We start from the raw sequence: 20720 nt of genomic DNA on the forward strand, positions 1-20720 counted from the left end.
ATCTGTTGTGCTTTATGGACAAATGATAACAAACAGAACAAAGATGGCCACTTTGTAACAATGCATTCGGGATAGTGTGATGTTAATTGTAAATATCTAGATAGGAAGATAGCATAGCAACTGGAAAGTAGTGATATTCCGGCTATGAAAAGTGGATACGGAACTTGAACATCAAAACCAGATCTCCAACAAAACAAATAAACAGCTGAGCTTCCCGAATCCCGACGCTCCGAGACCATCAAAATAGAACGACGACCTTCCCACATCGAAAGCTCTTTTCCGCGCGTGGTCACGTGTTTCGAATGTTGCAGTCTCACGAAGTCACGTGGTTTGAGGCGTTGTGTCGCCATGGAGTCACGTGCCCCAGCGGTGGTGTCGTCACTTGGTCACGTGCCCCTTGCTTCCGACGCTCTAGTAACAGCGTGACGGGACTGGGCTCAGACTGCCGCCATGGATGACGTCATCAAGTGTGATTGCGTCACAAAGCGCAGGGGCGAAGCCATGGACGGAACAGAGGGGAGGCAGGGTTGGTATAGCTACATATATGCGTCACAAAGCGCAGGGGCGAAGCCATGGACGGAACAGAGGGGAGGCAGGGTTGGTATAGCTACATATAAAACTTGGGAAAGGGACGACTTTGTAGGCATTAAGACACCGGCACAGATGGGTGACTCCAGGCAGGACAGAGCAAGGGAATAAGAGAGAGAGAGAAAAAATTATCCGCCCTCTTGCATAGCGGGAGGGAGGGAGAGGGAGAGGGAGAGAGATAAAACATTTGAAGAAAATGGAGATAAGGGGAAAGAGAGGGCTGTAACCGTGACAAAACTATGCCCTGGGTCAAAAGCGCACTACTGAGCCACTAGCTCTGCACCCGTCCAGTACCTGAGCCTGCGGGAAAATCCGACCATCACATTAACATATTTATTGGTTACAAGTTCCCGTAAATTACGTTTCCACACACCGGTCTCGAAGACATTACTCTCGATTAGAGTAGGTAGCACCAGCCGCCGTGGTGGGATAAGTCGCCGCCAGTCGCCCGATAGGCCCTCGATGGCGGCCGAGAAAGTTCTCCACGCCAACCGACAGCTTCGCTCGCTCGGTCGGCGGACGTTTCTCCTTTGCGTAACTGGACCGCCGCCGGGTCGCCGTTTGGTCGCCGCTGTCGCCGCCGCTGCGATTTGGAGCCTTCGGACGGGAGCAGAGAGGCAACAAGGAACAAGATACTGTACTATGGTATGGCACCAAATACCGTGGCAAGAGGTAACAAGACTGAGCGAGCCAGTGAGTATAAATCCTCTTGATGGACCCCTTGGCCCTTACTGCTCTGCGATGAATGTTTCACGAGCTCTTTCTGTCCCATCTTCTGCACACCTCCCGTCGGTTACTCCCTTTTATCCAGCATCACAAACTTCTGTCATCTCACTTTTAATCCTTCTTCTGTCTATGTAGAGTCGAGGATGCCCCAAGGCCCAGGCTGCAAGGTGCAAGAGGTGCCGATACGCAGATTCCTCGGGGCTGAGTGACAGCGACGTTTTCAGATGCAAATGCTCTTGTCGTCGGGGGCGTTTTCTGGCGCCAGTCGACGGCCTTGGCGGGGGCGACCGCCATTGGCGCCCTTTCTCCCGCCGTCGCGCCAATTTTCGATGGAGTCTGTATACGCTCTAGCACAAGCGAGCGGGTCCTTTGATGATGAATCTCATCGTATGAGGTTCGTCCTTGCTTTGTTTATAGAAACGGCAAGGTCGCGGATGTTCGCTTTATGCTGCCAGACAGCGTCTTTCAGCTCAAGAAGTGACTTGTACCGTATAGACAAAAGTTAGGAATTAAGTGCCTTGCGTCATCACTCATCATCCAGACGTAAATGGCGACATTTATATTCTGGCGAACAAAGGCGTAATTTCATGTTCTATTACGAGCGTTCAGTTTACAAGTGGATACCGTATTTCTATACCCGTAATGTCTTCTATTCAACGTCTGACATTGAAAACCCACTATGGAAGAGTAGTTAAACTTGGTTATAACTGACGAAATGAGGCATTTTATACCCCAAAAAGGTGTATCAATGCCTATTGCCCAATTTCGCTAGGTGGGCTAGACGCTCACAAATGACCCCCTGTAAATAGTGATTCACTTCGTCTTTGCGTGCTATTAATCCCACCTCCACGTGTGTAATGTCCCGACAATTCGCTCCACCCCGACTTCGCCCATACTACCTTCGCTCCATCTCATCTCACCAAACTCACATCTCCGCCGCAGTCGGTGCGCCACTCCTCGCCGCCTTGGCAGCCGTTGCGGCGAAAGTGGCGCCTATGCGCCGCTCTGACCCCAGGCGACAGAGGCATCCGCCAGTTGGCGCCGGAGAGCGCGTGTGCGTAGCCCACTAACGTCCTTCACCCCCGGTAAGGTGTATCGACAAGGTCGTTGAGAGAACTCTCTCTGCGTACGGTGATTATAGCTCAGCCGCACCTTCCGGGCTCCTTCGTGTGGGGAAAACTGTAGACGGACAGGGTACGAAGGGATTACTGGAAGACGACCTGAAAAAGCCCACAATGAGGGAATGGAAACGACCACTGCGCGTGCGAGATGGACTTGTTTGAAGCGAAACTGAGCGAACGACAGCTCTGGTGAAGTTTTTCCTTCTCTAGTGAGGTGATTAAATTTTAGGGCATTGGTTTTTCGTGATCTTACAAAGGATTTGGATGAGAATCCAGACAAGGAAACCACGTCCTTGCCGATGGTCTGCGGTGTGAGCGTCGTTATGGTCTCCAGAGATCGTTAGCCGCGTGGCAACAGCTGTAGAGAGTTGGTGTGACGTCACACAAGCGGTCCTAGAGTGGGGCGGACCACTTGGCAGAGAGCCAAAGAGGCGGAGTTGAAGTGCAGAGCCAAAGAGTGCGCTTGACAGCGAAGATTTAGGACTGGAACGGGGCGCGTGAGGCTGCACGGTAATCCAAATGGTTTGGTGGTTGTTTAGCTTGGTATTATTTACATTTGAAGCGGTTGACACAGCGAGCTTTGTTGCACCAGCTTTGCACAATGTTGAAACACCATGGCTGACGAAGTGACTTGAACGGCTGACGATGTGTAACCTTTTGTGCTTGACCTGATTACCTACTGACCTCCCTCGCATGATATATTTCAGTGGATAATTTCAATACCTCTCACAATGCCTGATACTACGAAAGGACACATCCTTCCCGAACTGCCTCCCAAACTAAGCGACCCATCTGCCTCAGACTTTGACATTTCCTAAGCCGACCTGGGCTACCTCATCCCAGGCCCCTTCACCTCCTGACCGACCGAAGTCGCTCCCGCCACCATCCTCCGGGGCGTCGCCCGTTCGCTGTCACTTTCTTCACACCGCAAACACCACTACCCCACCCACCGGACCCCGGAGCCGAACGCGGGACCCACAATCCAGGACCCTGGACCCAGGATCCTGGACCCAAGAGCCCTCGGGGTCCCGGACAGTCCCTCGGCACCCAGCCAACAGGAGAGTGGAACAGAGGGGTGGCGTAACGTCTCTGGGTCCCGTCGAGTTTAGTTCCGTGCCCGAAGGCACGCGGCGAGGGTTACTGAAAGGGTGTGATTGCTTCAGCGTCTGACCGTGTGCTACAACAATCTAACCAAGTGTGACGGGGTTACTGAAAGGGTGTGATTGCTTATACATGACGGGGCTGTTGAGCTGACGTGACGACGCCATTTGACAATATGTGATGGTGTGTTTGGGTTTTGTGTGGTAGTGCGACTGCGAGATAATCTAATCGAGTGTGACAGCAGTATCTAATCTGGTTGGAAGACGCCTCATAGCTCCATGTTGTGACTTGTAATGCATAACTTCACGCGTTCCTGGAATGGTACGATGTGGTGGAGAGGTTGAGTGTTTGTGCAGTGTGCACGTGCAAAGCTGCTTTAGCCATCGAACCGAGAACGAATGGAATTCGGCCTCTGCCCTTGGAAAAGAAATTTTATCAAAAATCTGGATGAATCCCAGATTATATGTACTCGTCACCATGTCATAACTTGGCTTCTCAAGATGTTGATATCACTCGAGAGTCGAGGTTTTCTAATTTCTTTGGAGAATGCTGCGATTTGTTAATCTAAGTTTCCAAAGCCCTATCTATACCTACCAAGGGCGTCAGGAATTTTTCCTTCTTTTTAAGGCATTTATGCTAGATTGATGGCCTAATGTCAACGTGTCTTAACTCTGTCATTTTCTTTCTCCACCACGAAAGATAGGGCACTCATCTTCTCGCCTTCCCCTCCGGCCCTCATGCCCCACTCACCTGAGTCCCGGCTCCTCTCCAGCTGGGTTTTCACCCGCGCGGCCGCGACGTTGATGGCATTCTCCACCTCGCTCTCGTCAAAATGCACGTGCACGTGGTGCTCCGAGCCGCTGACCACTGCGCATGCGCACAACGCCAGCAGAACTAGCCGGCTGCGAACACAAGATTTTCGAGTTAGCATTTCCAGCTCGGATTGGGAAGAAAACATACGATCGAAAAGTTTGAACGGATACGGTTAAGTTCGTTAACATAAGCACACCAGTTTTCATGAACGTAAACAAGTCGGCAATTGTGAACGTAAACAATTGTGAAGAAACGATGTCCACAAACAGGATCACACGAGCATCCGTCGAGAACCGGACTGACATCTGTGAACAGTTACAGATACGACGCTATCGACGAATACAACAGATACGATTGTGCAAAAAAGCAAAAACAAAACAAACAAAGACATTGTGCGTGCCGCCAGCAACAAGTATAAAGGGAATGAACGCAGGAATCCACTTGGACGGGTGCAGTGTATTTTGTTGGCATGGTTAGGGTGGGTGTTACTACCTTGTTTACCCCCTCGCGCCGGTGAAGGATTGTTTTTGAGGAACCACTTCCGCGTTCGAAGACGGAAGATGTTATGTGCGCGTGAGATGACTACGTCAAAACAAAATCTGCCAGCTTACATAAGAGTAAGACAAAATAAGATCAATGCTGCTAGTCTCAGGCAGCTTTTGCTAAATTGTCTGAAAACTGAGCTTTGTTTTCATCAATAGAAAACACAAATCCATCGAATAGTGTTATAAGCTATTGATGACATCAATGGCATGCCAGAAATGTGCGGCATATGCAGAACCGACACATTTGCTCCGTAAATCGCATTTCTCATTATTTTCCTGATGTGGCGTTGATGAGCAGAACAATGCAGCAAGACCGGACAAAGCAGCAATTATAGCGATTCGATCGTAGCAGTTAATTCGCGTTAACAGCTCCAAATTTGCAGTCATGCCGATTAAAGGTGCGCATTCAACGGTCATGTAACAAGCTGTGGGCGCTCTGCACATTTTGCTACCATCCATTTGACCCTGTATGGACGTCAGACTGGGATGATCGCCATTGTATTACTCGTACAAACACACTCATCTTAGCTGAGGACAATGGGATATCAGCTGCAAACAACAGTTTGCGCATCGCCCAAATGATGATGGGCCAAAAACAACTCAGATCAGAGGAGTCAAAACAGATGGGCTCATATGTCTGCTATTGAGCATTGTTGTGTTGTTCAAGAAAAAAATATTTGCCTTTACATTCACCCATCAGCTTGATGACTGCTGACAAAAATACGATGGATATGATAAAGACAAGGACTGGGATGAATAACAAGATTCACTTTTACCAAAAATCTACGACGCACGTAACTGGGTTATGTTTCCTAGGGACAAGTGCCTTTCTATATTTCCCCTCAAAGTGACAGATTAATATTTATCTAAAAGGCTTTATCCATGTGCACGCCCACACGGCGTACACCTTGGGTGCTGACAGTCTATCAGTTTTTCCTCCTGAACAGCTTCCGACGTGTATATATTGGCAGGTAGCCTTACACTACTGAGAGTTATCAAAAGAAGCACTCCTGTCCTTAGGATTAGCTGCCGAATAACCCCTTTTTGCCTCTCCAACGGGGAAAAACGAGCATATCGCATATATCTGCCAATGATATTACCGTCAGTCTCGACAGGGTGAAACACAACTGCTCTGCTGACAAAAAGCGGTTGTCCTGAGGAAAACTGAAAAAGCAGACAGCGAATTGCCGCTCATAACGATACAAAGAAAATGGAAGAACATCAGAACTTCGAAATATATCAAATTAAGACCAGAATTCACCATTTTCTATTTTGTGCGTTTCTAGCTCCGCCTCCGTCAGTGTAAAAATGAGTAACGTTTGCAATTATATCGATCTTAACCCGCGCCCTGCTGGGGGGGGTGTTTGAACACCCCCCCCCCTTGTGGTTTTTCGCGAATATCTCAAAAACGGCGGCGCGGAGCGCCGCCGTTTTTTATACACCTTATCATACATCAATTCTACACATGTTGTGAAAATTTCAGACCAAGGTCATTCAAGGTCAGGTCACCAGGTCACTTGAAGTGACCTCACCTCATAAAATGTTTCAATGTCTGTCATAGCTACACCGAGTGACCGATCGCTTTGAAACTTTCAGCGATTGCTAAGAGCAATAGCATGTACAACATGTATATCTCAGAATTTTGATATCGTTGACCTAAGGTCAGGTCAATTTTGCGACCTCCCCATTTTAAGTCAATGGGAGAAAATTGAAATGCGTCTCTTTTGGACGAAAGACATTATAAACACTCCCAAACACCGAATTACAAGTGGTTTAGACACACTGAACATGAAAATGGTGTCCGTGACCCTTGTGTATGCCCTGAGGTCATCTTAGGTCACGAATGGTATCTAACAGTTTTTCGCAAATAACTTTTGATAGAGGCATGCTAGAGCGATGAAAATGCCTTATATGTGTTCAGCTCGACGATACGGATCGACTGATATGCAACATGACCCTTTCCGGTCAGGTCATGACCTTGACCTGAGGTCAAATTTTCAAGTTGACCTTTCAAGGTCAAGTTATAGTTCATTCGATGCGTCTTGACGAGAGGAACACGATGCCGGTGAAAGTAAGCTCGTACAAGGCTTGGGTCAAAAGTTATTGCAGAAAAACTGTTTCCGAAAAAATCGGCTATTTTTGCAGTTTTTGCCCCCTGCAGGCAAAACCGTTGACGTTAGGTCAAATCTGAGAGAATTAGTCAGAAAGGGCATTAAAAGGGCTATCGAATGCACTTTTCCGCGGCGCTGTAGCTCTATTGGTTCCCGAGTTATGCGTTGGCTTCTTGGAAGTTTTCGACATTCGACCTGGAAATCGGCGAAATTTAGCCTTCAATGACCTCTGGTGACCTGACCTTTGACCTGACCAATAATTGACCGAAGTGATTTCGTCATTATTTTTTACGCTCTTTCGAACGCCGCCTTCCGCGTATCGCTACGTGGCCCAGGAGCCGAGTTACAAGGGGGGGGGGGTGTTCAAACACCCCCCCCCCCCCAGCAGGGCGTGGAAATCCAGGACCCCCAGCAGGGCGCGGGTTAAAATCGCTGACGTTCGGAATTTCATTTAATGGCATAACTCCCGAGTCACCAAATTTAAACTAAATAATTACAAACGGCTGGAGTCAAAATAAAGAACTGGAAAAATGTCACGAGCACGGCCTTCCGGATGCAGAACTGCACATTAAAGTATTCTGATTTCAACTCATCGTCCCGTGTTCCACACTTTCTCTGAGGAGAAACATACCTCTGGTCGCCTCAAGAGTACTTCCCCTGACTATATGTATACCCTGCCCTTACACGAAGAGAAAACGCATGCATTTACACGTTGCACGAGTAATCTAACTACTCTCAATGAGAGGTCTATAAGCTATATGGCAAGTGACTCGGCTCTTTTCGTTATAAATGTCGTATTGCAAGGGGTTCCGACTTTCTGACTTTTTAACATCATTAACTGTACCTATGTGGATAAACGGTTTTGGATGTGCTGATCTACGATTTTTTCTTTGCATTTTCCATATAGGGAAAATCTATAGAAAAGTTCGTCTCTGTTCGTCTCTGGTTGTCCCCATGGCAACTCCATATCACCACATCATTAGCTGCGTCTTATGCGTCTAATGATGTCCTCCAGCTACCTTGAACTATCGCATACCAGGACAAAAACCGGTGGATGGCCTTGGGGATATTCCACCAATGTGACACGAAATACATGGTCCAGCGTCATTGAACATGGCTCCCAAATGAGACCACTGGCTCCTAAAGGAGCATGATATGTAAATTAGCCAACCTATTTCTAGAGGATGTCACTTGGACTGAATGTCACTAGCCGGAATTTTAAGCAAACGTTAGACAAGTCATTCCCAATTGATTGAGGAATCTTGTTACAAGGGTACCCCTATACGCATAAGACTATCGCTAGCGTTTCTGAATAACGCGTAGCTAGTACCTTGGCGAATGAAGCTGTACCTTGGCGAACTCCGTTGTATCTTAGCATGTTCCCGAGTGCGGCAGCAGGCAGGCAGGCAGCGGGTGTTGTGAAACCGACTGTGGAAATACATGCCACGTGCGCTGCCTCCTATGAGTGCCTCAGTGGCAGTGAACGGTCATGTTCCGTTCTCCATTGGCACTGAGCCAGATGGCCCGCACAATCACCGTCTCGCAACATGCAACCTTGCAACATGTGCTTGGCATCAGTTCCTTGTCGGTTCGAAATATGCAGGGCATACGTCTATGGACGTAAACGTTATTTGGCGTGTAGAGAAACTGGATACAACCAGATAAATTTCCTTTCAAACCTCAATGGAATCATTATAGATCATGCCATCGAGGTTGTCGTTCCCAAGGCACCTATAAATGCGTATCAGGAATCAATCAAACAATAAATCAATTCGAGGGCAAAGCAACATCAGTCAAACTGAAAGAGAAAGGAATGCGTCATCTTCGTCTAGAGGCATTGCAGGGGAGATTATTTTGAATCACATGAGCAATGAACTGTCTTATGGTAAGTAACCGTCCCGAATTAATCCCAGATCTTATCCACCGTTGGTTCTGAAGATGGCATTGACTTCAAATGGGTCATGTCAATAAGCCTTGCACGAGCGACCTTCCACACATCCGCCAGAAGCTGCCAACTATGCGGAACTCCTCCACTGTCCCCACAACCCTCCGAGCCCCGGAGGACGTCGGTCCATCTCTGACGACCTTGTGGTTGAGGATTGGTGACCGCCAGATGGACATCCTTTCAGCATAGGTAGCTCATCCTCAACCACAGGGCAGCTGCCAGTAACCGCACGAGGTGACAGTTTTTGTCGCCGGAAAACGTGCGCTAAAGGCACCGCAGTGAGTCAAGATAGCATCTCGTCACAAGCTTCCCGTATTTGTGTGCAGTTTTAGCAAACACAGCGCTAATCGAATAACCCATTTCCTGTTTTCCTAAATTCAAGGACTTATATAGGCCCTAAATTCAGACAGAGAAACAAACCTAGAAGTTCCTTGTCAGGAGTTCCTTGGAATTAAGGGTCTCAACGGAGGAATGAACAAGAAACCCGCTAACCAGAATTGTATCTGCATTTCGTTCCAGCTCGCTCAACAATGAAAGTCTGCAGGATAGCGCCAGAGGAGGCCGGGCCATCCGATCGCCCCCGTGCCGGACAGACTGGTTTGACGCTAGACCGCTCTCGCAGGAATACGAGCCGGTTGTGCGAGTCAATACACCGGGGCTGAATATATCTGGGTCACTGCAGGCGACTGCGAAATGAGCTCGATTGAAATGTGCCAGACCATATGGAACACTGTAAAAAAATCTTACAAGCCCCTTGTAGGAAAACCGCTGGCGCAAAAATGAGCATGCAGCGACGTGTAAAAATCGCCTCATATTTAGCTAGTAAGAGGGTACAAGCTTGTTTCCTTAGTAAATGACAAGCCGACGCCTCATAAACCGAGCACCCCCGTGTCAGCCCCTCGTTTCGTTATTCGGTACCTCGTTTGAAAACGAGGGCAAAACCAGCAGATCGGTACGCCGATTAGGCTCCTTAGCAGGACTCGCCTGGTAACCCAACCAGCTAGCGCCTGCTATTGCTGCCCAGTAGTAATACTAGCTCAATTGCGTCACCCCCCCCCCCCCCCCCTTCTCCCCAGCCGCCCCTCCGACTGGTGGACGACCCGGCCAACGACATCCACGACAGCGTGCCAGCCACGTTACAAAAAAAAAACATACACAAAAATAACGTTTATTACTTATTAGCATACGATACAAAATATATAAATATATACATATTACAATATCATAGCGGAGTGGTGCAAAAGCTGATTCGAGTCACCACCAATAACATTCACAAAATAATACGGTTGCATGAGACACGATCGGGCACTTCCACGGGCTTTGACGCAACGGCACTTACAACAGGCGAGTGAGCAAGTTGATCCTGCCATGTCAGGTACATTGTGCACTGTGCAGTCCATCAAATATTTGCCATACTTTGCAGATTCAAGCAAGTTTTTTTTTCTGGGCGAGGCTTACCAACAGAAATATCGCTGGCTTCCGGTATACCTTCATGCCTCAGTCTCCCACAACTTTAAGCAACTCTGCAAACAGAAAAGAAAATTAACTGCTGATTTTAAAATATCAGTGAGGATGGCTTTATTATCTACATCAACTGACTTTTGTATAAGATAAATCAATGTGAGGCGATATGTGTAGCTTACACATTTGGAAAAAAGGCTAGACAGCAACTGAAAGAAAGTCCGTCTTCCAACAGTCGGAATTCAAACGAAACAGTGGCCCACAACGGTCAAGGGGTGAATTCTATGACGCAACATGTGTTCAGAATATTACAAAATAAATAAAATGTCCCCCATTGCTACGTAAATATCATACAATATAACGTACCTTCGAAATATCCCAGCCCGAGAACTTCACAACGCACCGTGCCACAACACAACCGCACCTACCCCCGGCAGCCGCAGAACTGAACAATGGCGGCCGGAAATGACGGCCCCGCGCCGGAAGTGAAGGACGCGTTTTAGAAGCAGTCTCAGACTCGTCGCTGCTCACCGTAGCAGGGATTTATGAGGCACTACCGAATCAAAGTCGTTTCGCCTCATTCGGCAACACGAAAACCCTACCAGGACTAGTCCGATGATGAGTTTCCGACTAGGTGGCGTGTGCGCAGGATTATATTTAAAGCACGTGCAGGGCGGTGCCTCATTAGCCGACATAATAATAATATGACACGATAATGAAACACGCATGTAACTAGCATGCAACAAGCTTCTGGCGGATTTAATTATGAGACTATGCGTAGTTTTCCGACACAGCGCGAAATCTGTTGATAAGCAGGAAGAGGTGTTAGGGAAGCATTTAAGTTATTAGGTTACCGTTTGTAACCAATTGTTTCACGAGGCCACTCTTTAACTAACAACTCTCAGGCTGATAATGTCCCTATATATAACAGCAAGGTACAATGGACGACCGTGTAACCCACTCCTTGTCATAGAATTGGCTCGTGACATTTTTTTACAGTGAAAGATGCCCTGATTGGAGAGCAGTTTGGATAGCTACTCCGTGGCCGATATTGCACGGGAAAATCATATGCAGCCGAACGAAGGTTCACAGGGAAAATCGTGCCAGCAGAAAAGAGCAGAGCTTTGCGGTAGCGCTTCAGAAGCACCTAGCATACATTACAAACCTTGAAATGGCACCACACCTTATGTGATACATACACCAACTTGTTTACGATACATTTCACTAGAAAGAAACGCTTTATGTTATGGATTTGTTGCGCACACAGATTCAAAAATATTAAACGAATTAATGCTTTTAGGCTTGCTCGACTATCAGAACCACTGTATTTGCTCATTACCAATGCGATCTGAAATCGTAAGCTAATAGCTAATCTGAATTCCTGTCTGTACCACCATCATTATTCTTCCCCAGCCTTCCCTCTCATTCTCCCATCCGGCCTTGTCTGACAAGTCTGCGACTGTGGCGCGACCATCCTACAGCCCGTGCTGAAAGTGAAAACCACTGGGGAAGCCGGTGGAGCGGGGAGGAGGGGGAGGGGCCGGCAGCGCTCTGCACGGCGCAGAGGCCGCGTGCAAGGCTTTGCAACGCTTTCTACAACGTCCGGGCAGCGCTCGGGTGGATTGCAAGGTAGGATGGACATTGGATAGCAGGAAGAGGAGAATTAACGGCTAGTGGCACTTTTTCTAGATGAGGTGTTGAATGTTGATGGAGTATTTATAAGAACCAAAAGTACAGTAGGCGCACGCTTAGAACCATACTGCATATCACACATTTCCAAACAGTATTGTGTCGGTTATCATTTAGATGTTTTCATGCTTCATCAAATACCAAACCGGCTCGTCACACCCTCAAGAACAATGTGCAAATAACGGTGTTTATTTAACATACAGCCTCCGGTGACCCGATGGGTTCTGCTAGAAAGTGTGCCATCGCCGCTGTCTGGCTCCTCACCAGAACCGAATAGATGAACAGGTAGCGCCGAAATGCCCCCGCTACGATTCGGAGAGTCATCCAGAGTGCATTCAATACGCTATTCACTGTATGAAATAGTGCAAATTGCCGGGAGTGTCGAGAGTGCGTGCGGTCGTTGAATGCGCACTTTCGGCCGGTGGCTACCGAATAGGCACACACGTGCGCACGTTATCGCCTTTGAGTTGATTGGAGGAGACGGAGCACTTTCATATAATTCCACATCACGGCCCGTGGCTATTGTTGAGAAGCGTGACCATGGTGAATGCTTGGCTGACAGTCGTGATGGCGAGTGATGCCATTGTTCGACATTTAATCATATACTGTGTGACCTGCTATAAATGCATGACCTACGAATAATGATGAGTTTGTGATTACGTAGAACCAAGAAGAGTTTGTGAGTACCGAGGGTACAAAACCTAAGCCTTTATTATTAATTTTCATTCGATGACAATATTGTTATCTACATTTTCACCTTCCTATTTTATAGGTACGTGTCGTCCGGCAGGCTTCCACGCCCTCAATGCCGAAGTCTAAATTCATGCCTTGAGTTTGAAATATTATACATATGTAAATATGCGCCCTGCACAAGTCTGAAGTTCAAACAGCCTAGCAGCAGCATGTGGAGCGGATATGCAAACCCAGAATCGCATTCCTGCATATACCCATAGCGTGGCCATGCCCTCAGGTCGGACCAGTGTCCAGTACCTCTACCAAGCCAGGCTGGGTCTACGAATTTATCGGGCGACCAGAGTGTGATGAAGAAAAACCGTCTGCTTTGACAGTGAGACTCCGCCGGGGTAGCACAAGAGCCAGTGAGACGGTGATTGATCAAGTGGTTACACGATGGGTATGATATTCGAGCGTTTGGCGGTTGAGGCTGACGCTTTGTACTGTTGCTCCGGGCATTTTTACTGCGAAACAAAACATATGGATATGATATGGATAATGCGAATAAACCAAGAATTTCGACATTTGCAGATAACTGCTGTTCTTGAAAAGGATGAGACGCCTTTTCAACCGGGCAAAATAAAAACAAGTCCCTGTTTACTCTAATGTCAAATTTCATTTTATGGCAGGCCACCTCTAGGGACCAATAACTGGACAGCAAACCAGAGCAAGTGCATTTTAATTGGGTTATTTCGCACAGCCAGACGCCTATTCCTCGTCAGAATGTCCAGCCAGCCTCCCCGTGAAACCACCCGGCGTCAGCGTGGCGGCGACGGTGCGATGCTGGCGACATTCCAAGTGAACGTACTGGGACGCACTACCGGGGGCGCCGGCAGCCCGAACCCGGTCACAGGTTACGACATGAGAGAACCCGAGCGAAGGGCTGGGGGCTACCAGGGGCCTAGGGACCGGATCCAGTGGTAGGGGCTGAACGGAGATCCTGGAGACCTGGGACCCGGGCTTAGGGCTAGGGGCTGCCAGGGGAGTCAGGGGCTCTACATAGGTCTGAATGGAGGGACAGGAGCTCAACAGGAGAGCCAGGCGCCTTTAGAGCGGGGACAGAGGTGCAACTCAACTGTTGTGGCCACGAGCCTTAGCGCATGGAAAGCAGCCCGGGACTTAGTGCTGGTCCAAAGGCGAATGGATTCCTATGCTCGCACACTAATGCATTGTACCTTCATTCTCAACTTTCACAAGACGTTGAACTAGTGTGTCTGCTCTGAGTTACCGGCCACCATACCCATCGCCCCGCAGTTACATGCACCCATTACTAGAGCCAGTCGCAGCCTACCGTTGTTGCAGATACCATCTTCTTAGAGTGAGTGGTCTGCATGGGCCAGAGTGGCACCAGCTGCAGCACTGCAATCTCTGGTAGGTACTATATCAGTGACGTCATTAACTTAATGCAAAGGATCGACCAATGTGACGTAACACTGCACAGTTGCGTATGCCGCGGGATGAAGGTAGGAACAATTTATTGGCAGTTTTACCAGAATTAATTCAAACAATCTAAAACCATTCATACTATCTATGGGGAGAAATTGGCATGGGTTATGACATTGCACAGTCATCTGTGATGTAACAGGCTTTCTCAACACCTCATTGGAGAAATCACAGCTCCTGCCATGACATGTGCGATTGGAGATAAAACAATAATGGGTCAGGCTAGACCAATGAAGCGGAACCATTTACTGCCTCGAAGGTAGACAATCACTGTGATGCTCTCGCGCGCTGCCGCTCGACACACAGATGTCCTGCACCGACGTCTATATTGCACTCCAGCGGAGCCGCACCCCGGCCGCGTCCCCGACACCGACTGACCCTCGCCGGGTCAGCGCGCGCGCGCAGGCCGCGCACGCGCAGTCCGCGCGGGGCCGCGCCCCGACACAAAGGGACGCGGGAATGACGACACAGTCTGACATCCACACACCTCCCCCCAGACGACCCGTGCCCCCGTCGCCGAGCGTGAACAACAGACAACGACCTAAATTAGTTGCCGCAAGATGCATAGGAACGCGACGCACCGCGACGCACGCGACACAAAACAGATACCCGCAATAAATACAGCAACTAGCAGAAGAGGCGACGGCACCGGGCGTCTCATTCAATCAACGTACGTAGCAGATCCCCACCGAACCGACAAGCGGTTGGGCTCCCGACGAGCCCGACCGCTTCGACGAGGCAGCATCCTCTGAGGCTCCGCATCGTGGTTCACTGGTTTCACGGGCCCCGCGACGACAGACTCCTTGAGGCCACCCTGCGTTGCCTCAACCAGAGGCCGGTGGCGCCGCAGGTAGCGTCTGTTTCTCCACAGTATCCGCCCGCTCCCCAGCTTTACCAGATAGCTACGCCTAGCGCCGACTCCGACGACGACCCCCAGCCGGTCCCAGCGCCCGTTTGCAGTATCCTGCACGTCCACGTGAGTCCCGACTTGCAATGCTGAGAGGGGGCGGGCCGTTCTGTCGTACCATCTCGGCCTGCTTGACGAGCAGAGCCGTCAACTTGTCTACACCTTCCTGACTCATTGTTGCCGACTTGATCACCACAGTAGGTCGATAACCGACCGCGCCATGTGATGCTCTCGCGCGCTGCCGCTCGACACACAGATGTCCTGCACCGACGTCTATATTGCACTCCAGCGGAGCCGCACCCCGGCCGCGTCCCCGACACCGACTGACCCTCGCCGGGTCAGCGCGCGCGCGCAGGCCGCGCACGCGCAGTCCGCGCGGGGCCGCGCCCCGACACAAAGGGACGCGGGAATGACGACACAGTCTGACATCCACACAATCACTAAATGTGACGACTGGCTCGCTGCTAGCAGTAGGATCTACCCAAGCTTTGTGCATTATCCCGCCAATTGATACATATCAGAAGTGCTTTATTCCACGACATCATCAGCCCAGTATTGTGTACATTTTCCTTAATCCCTTTCGTTTCCTTTTCTGCGCCTTATCACATTCGCTCGGCGGTGCTGTCAAACAGACCCCAATTTCACATCTTGGAACGAACGGCGCCAGGCCTGGGGGCAATCCCAACTTCCAACAATGGTCGATGGGCTCACGGGTAGGATGTTAGGAAACTCTCTGATTTCTCGTGGAGACTGTCAGCGCTTCATAGCGGGTGTAGAGTTTGAATGAGTACCTTTAAAATGTGATTCTCAACTAGTAAATGCATAGATAGCGTGAATGATTGTGTGAAAAGTGTGAGCGTCTCAGAGTGGGTGACTGTGTGCGGAGTTTGTGAGTGTGCCTTTCCGTAAAAATTCATGTCACATTATGATTTTGAGGTGTTCATATGTGCGTGTCTTTGTGGGTGTCTCTGGATGTGAATGCACATCACGGTGCAAGTGAAGCTGATATTGGTCAACGTGATCCTCCTGTGTCTGTTGCATCTCACGCATCTCAAAACATGATTATGCATGTGTTGCCAAACGAATCCGGTGAGCTTCTGGCGGCTGCTCGGCGGCGAATTTCACTCAGCCAAGACAACACTGAATATAGGGCGTTAGGCACTACGCCAAGACCAACAGAACTTGGGGACTTTCGCCGCCGTCACCGCCGCAGCCGCAGCAAGGGAGTGGCAGTGCCAGAGCTGGCCCAGCATAGAGATTCCGGTTTAGAATTTGTATTGCAAGAAGAGAACTCAAGAACACTGCGTGAGATGTGAGTTTGAATCCATATGTTTTGTACCAATGAAGTGGACCATAGCGCTGAATGCAAATGAAGCGCATCATTGAAAAGTTGCTTCGGAAATGAAAAGAAGTGTTATCTACCATAAAATATAAATGTGCGGGTTGATATAAGTTGCTTAACATAATAAAATGATGACCAAAAACGTAGCACTATAACGACCCCAGTAGCCATTGGCAGTGAAAGGGAAATTCGGTGACCGCAGTGACGCACAACAGCACATCCTGGGAGACTGCAACCGTGCACAACACCGTAACACCAGCGACTGCATTTTCACAGCAGGGTAACACCAACACTAAAGCGAGCCTGAAGCAAGCCTGGGTGAAGCTTTACGAGACTACTGTATGTTACTACAAACCAGCAGCAAGCCAGGATTTTCACTTCGTAGATCGCTCTTCTTTCGGAGGGTTGAAGGACTAGAGGAAGAGTCATGAATCAGCTGCATTAACTAGATATGGATTACGTACTATGTAGTATACAACAGTTGAATACTATTAGAGTCATCTGAATATGTAAAATGTGTATAAAATTAGCAGCTTGACCCACCTGCACGCCATGGTCCTTCCGTTTCGGGCGCGTGCCGTCCTCCAAGGGCAGAACCCTCACTCCGACACCACCCGTCTCTCCGAGACGGGAGACTCTCGCTCGCTTTCTGAGAGCCCCCTCTCTCTCGGGTCCAGTCCGGGGAGGTGTCGACGCGCCGACGCGGAGTTCACGACTGACTGTCGAACGGAGGAGACGCGGCCTATCGTCGCGCGCGGCGAGGTACAGTCTCTGACAGGCGGCCGACGGGAAACAGCTGACCGGCGGTGCCGCGGGCGACTTTGAAGGTCACCGCGTGAACACCAACCCTCCTACAAAGGCAGGGGGAGGTGGGGATGAGTGCTGGGAAGGATGCAGAAAAGGATTTCAGACATTGATGCAAATAGGACTGTCAGGTGCATGTTACGCGTTCGAATGTTTGTAACTTATAACATTGCAATGTTATATCTCATCAATGTTATATCCCAAATATCTCATCAATGCATTGATGAGATATTTGGGTCAGAATTTTTGAAATTATATAACAACGGAAATCATGTTATATAACAGCTAACCTTCATGTTTCCCATGGTCATTTGAGTATTGGTGTCATCACCAAGTTCCATGAGGTTAAATACCAAATTAAGGATTATGTTGTCGTTTTCAAAACTGCATGCTCTGAACTTTGCATTTTAATAAAAAAATGATTGATTTTTTTTTAGCACGTTTGATAAGCAAATCCTGCTTTATTATTGATGTTCAAATATTATCGGGACGGTCTCCGGGCGTCTTGAGAGCGATTTTATTGGTACAATTATAATTAAAGCTTCGGTCGTTACCATCAATTTTTTTTATTTCTTTCTTAGGAAGTTAAATTTTTATCCAGCTTGGATACGGAAACGACCAGCTAAATTTCAAAGGACGACTGAAAAACTTCACATATAATAGTTATTACGTTGTTTCCCTCCTGAAAAATGCTTGAGGGCTGAGGCGTAAGTACTTTTTAACCATGACAGACAGCACTTCAACCAATCTCTTATACAGACGTCGAACATTCTAAGCAAAGGTCGGTAAAAGCCTATCCATATTTGCGAATAACCTAGGGAAAATTGCATAAAAGTATAAATTTTAGTGCAAATTTCATGAAATCCGTCGCTGAGTCCACATATCTGTCATGTTTCATTTTGAAAAAAGCAAGCTCAGACACAGTCAGCAACTAATCCTCCCAACATGTCATCAGCCGGTCCTGTAAGGGAGCAGCGGCCGGCGCCTGGGGCTCTGCACGCGCCTCCCTATGTCAGAGAGTGTGCCGTCGACGAGCGCACTTTCACCTGCGCCGCGCCGCCGCGCCGCTCGCGACGGTGGAGGGTCTCGTAGATGAGTACTAACGTGCCGGTCACACTTGGGTGGGCACGGTCAGACAGACTGGGACAGACTGGGACAGACTAGAGCTGACTGACAGACTCAGACAAATATATTTCTGCCAGTCTGACGGCCCATAAGTTACCTCTTGGCTTCCGGAGAAGGCTGTAACTTTGTGGATACTTATATGCGTTATAAAATATTATATTCATTTAATCCTTGGTTCAGCTATATCTGACCGAACATAATCGGCATTCAGACGATCTAAAATTCAAATTAGCATTCAAAGTAATTTCAAAATGTTCACATTCGAAATAACACGGGAGCCCATTTCCATGGAAATGCCAGTATTAAGCAATAATGCTAGGTCGACTGATAATTCTATCCCCGGTATTACCAAGTTCTAAGTACAAAGTCTAGACGCAGTCATTACGCACACAAGTGACGTCACGCATCCGTTGATGACGTCAGCTGGAGGCAGGACTCTCAAGGTCACCGCTCGGGTCACCGGTGGCCTCGTCTTAGTAGTCAAGAGTCAACTCAACTTCGGGAAACCCTTGTTTCAGTCTCGAGTGTCATCAAATGTCAGCCCGTTCGTAGTGTAAAGATATTGAGTTTTAACTGAATGCTAGTTGGTAGCATTTGAAATAGGTATCAACTCAATCAATTATACTAGCAAAACAGATGAACAAAAAAATGTTGCATTGATGGGTCAAAAATGAAAGAAACACAAATTGTCCCTAGCTAAGTAGATGATACGGATAACATCACAAAATGGAGACCTTCATGAGACAATACTCATCAGTAATTAGCTATCCCATGCAGGATAGGGTGACTGTCATTCCTGTCTTGTCTGATCACCTCTGTAAACACAGACGCTGACCGTCTGGGAGAGCCCACACTAATGTGTGTCCAGCCCCCCCCCCCCCCAGTTCACGGGGAGGAAGTGGCGTGGGGGAGGGGGGTCAGATCCGAGTTTGACCTTGACCGCTGACTACGCATCCGTTCAGTGTTCAAGGAAAGAGTGATGGAATTTCAGAAACTCGGTTGCCAAGGGGAGATGGTCCAGTCCAGGAACGGATGTGCTTGTTCTTCAGGTGCAAAGTTCATTACAACTAGCCACATGCATATTGGTGAAACTACGGAGGGGCGAATGTTCGACCTATGTATGTCAAGCGTAACGCTAAAATTAAATAAGCACGATGATGAGGCATGGATACACTGATACTAACATATAAGGTGTATTTGTCGTGATTGCCTATTGCGGACCAACGCCTGATCATGGTCTTTCGTAAAACAGTCTTAAAGATCCGTTCAAAGCGGTCGTAAAGATCCGTTCAAAGCGGTCGTGAAGCTTGGAAAGTGTTCCACAGAACATGATCCCGATATCGACACGTGGGGGTATCAGAAACATACCGAGCGGTCGTCTTATTCGAGACTGGTTTTCAGGCGGGTATAAAGGTAGAAGAAACAGGTTATTTCTGGTTTGGGAGCCGGCTTACCACTGTTGGCACCAGACCGTCGAGTAGTCAGAAAAACTGTCTGACGTAAATTGAAAATAAAAGTGCGATAAAGTACCTATGCAAAAAGTTCTGAATCATTTCAAAGATAAACTTAGTTAGTGGTCAAAATAACATTTTTGTAAACAACACATTTCAGCATTCTAGCACCATCAGAAATGTGGAAAGGAATATATATATATATATATATATATATATATATATATATATATATATATATATATATATATATATATATATATGAAAGTTGTAAATGTATATGGATATTCGAGTGCTTTTTCGGAGCACCAAAAACGGATGGCTGGTCACCATCACGCATCACTGCATCACCTTACCCACCAGCATGCTGATCGAGCATTAACGAACCAAACTGCTCGCTTAAAGCATATTACTGCGCTGTGCAGAGAGGCAGACGCCAGGCCACATCCTTCTTACCGGCAACCAATAAAACAAAAAAGGTTTCGTCGTAAACAATTGCCGACAGCAAGCCACGCTACTGTACAGAGATTATCCAACATTCTCGAGCCTTCCCAAAGCAGACACACATTCTCACGGATCAGATACGCACTTCTCACAGCTTACAACCCTGACAGGCTATTTGGCAAGAGCCGTCAATGTCCCGCCAGGTTGAGTCATCATCCTACGTCGTGGGTCATCCTACGGGAGGCGTTCTCTACGGCAGGGTAACCTGCAGGAGCGAAATGACAATGACACAACGCTGGTAGAACTCCCACACGGCGCAGTCAGCGCTCCAACACACACAGAAATATTGAGCGATGTCAAGTTCAATATACC

The 20720-nt window shown here is 48.2% G+C and overlaps 1 protein-coding gene across 1 annotated transcript in view; it reads right to left on the reverse strand.

Moving 5' to 3' along the window:
- Positions 1–17241, reverse strand: part of LOC122363542 (thyroid peroxidase-like) — a 39764-nt gene extending 22523 nt beyond the window's left edge. Inside the window, exons 1-2 of the mRNA XM_043332956.1 lie at positions 17068–17241; positions 4287–4438 (exon numbers count right to left, since the gene is read on the reverse strand). Of these exons, the coding sequence (XP_043188891.1) occupies positions 4287–4438; positions 17068–17078 (163 nt within the window). The 5' untranslated portion in view covers positions 17079–17241. The remainder of the gene's footprint in view (positions 1–4286; positions 4439–17067) is intronic.
- Positions 17242–20720: the final 3479 nt, after the last annotated feature.

Source organism: Amphibalanus amphitrite, unplaced genomic scaffold (assembly GCF_019059575.1).
Source record: "Amphibalanus amphitrite isolate SeventyFive unplaced genomic scaffold, NRLGWU_Aamphi_draft 000626F_arrow, whole genome shotgun sequence".
Lineage (NCBI taxonomy): Eukaryota > Metazoa > Arthropoda > Thecostraca > Balanomorpha > Balanidae > Amphibalanus > Amphibalanus amphitrite.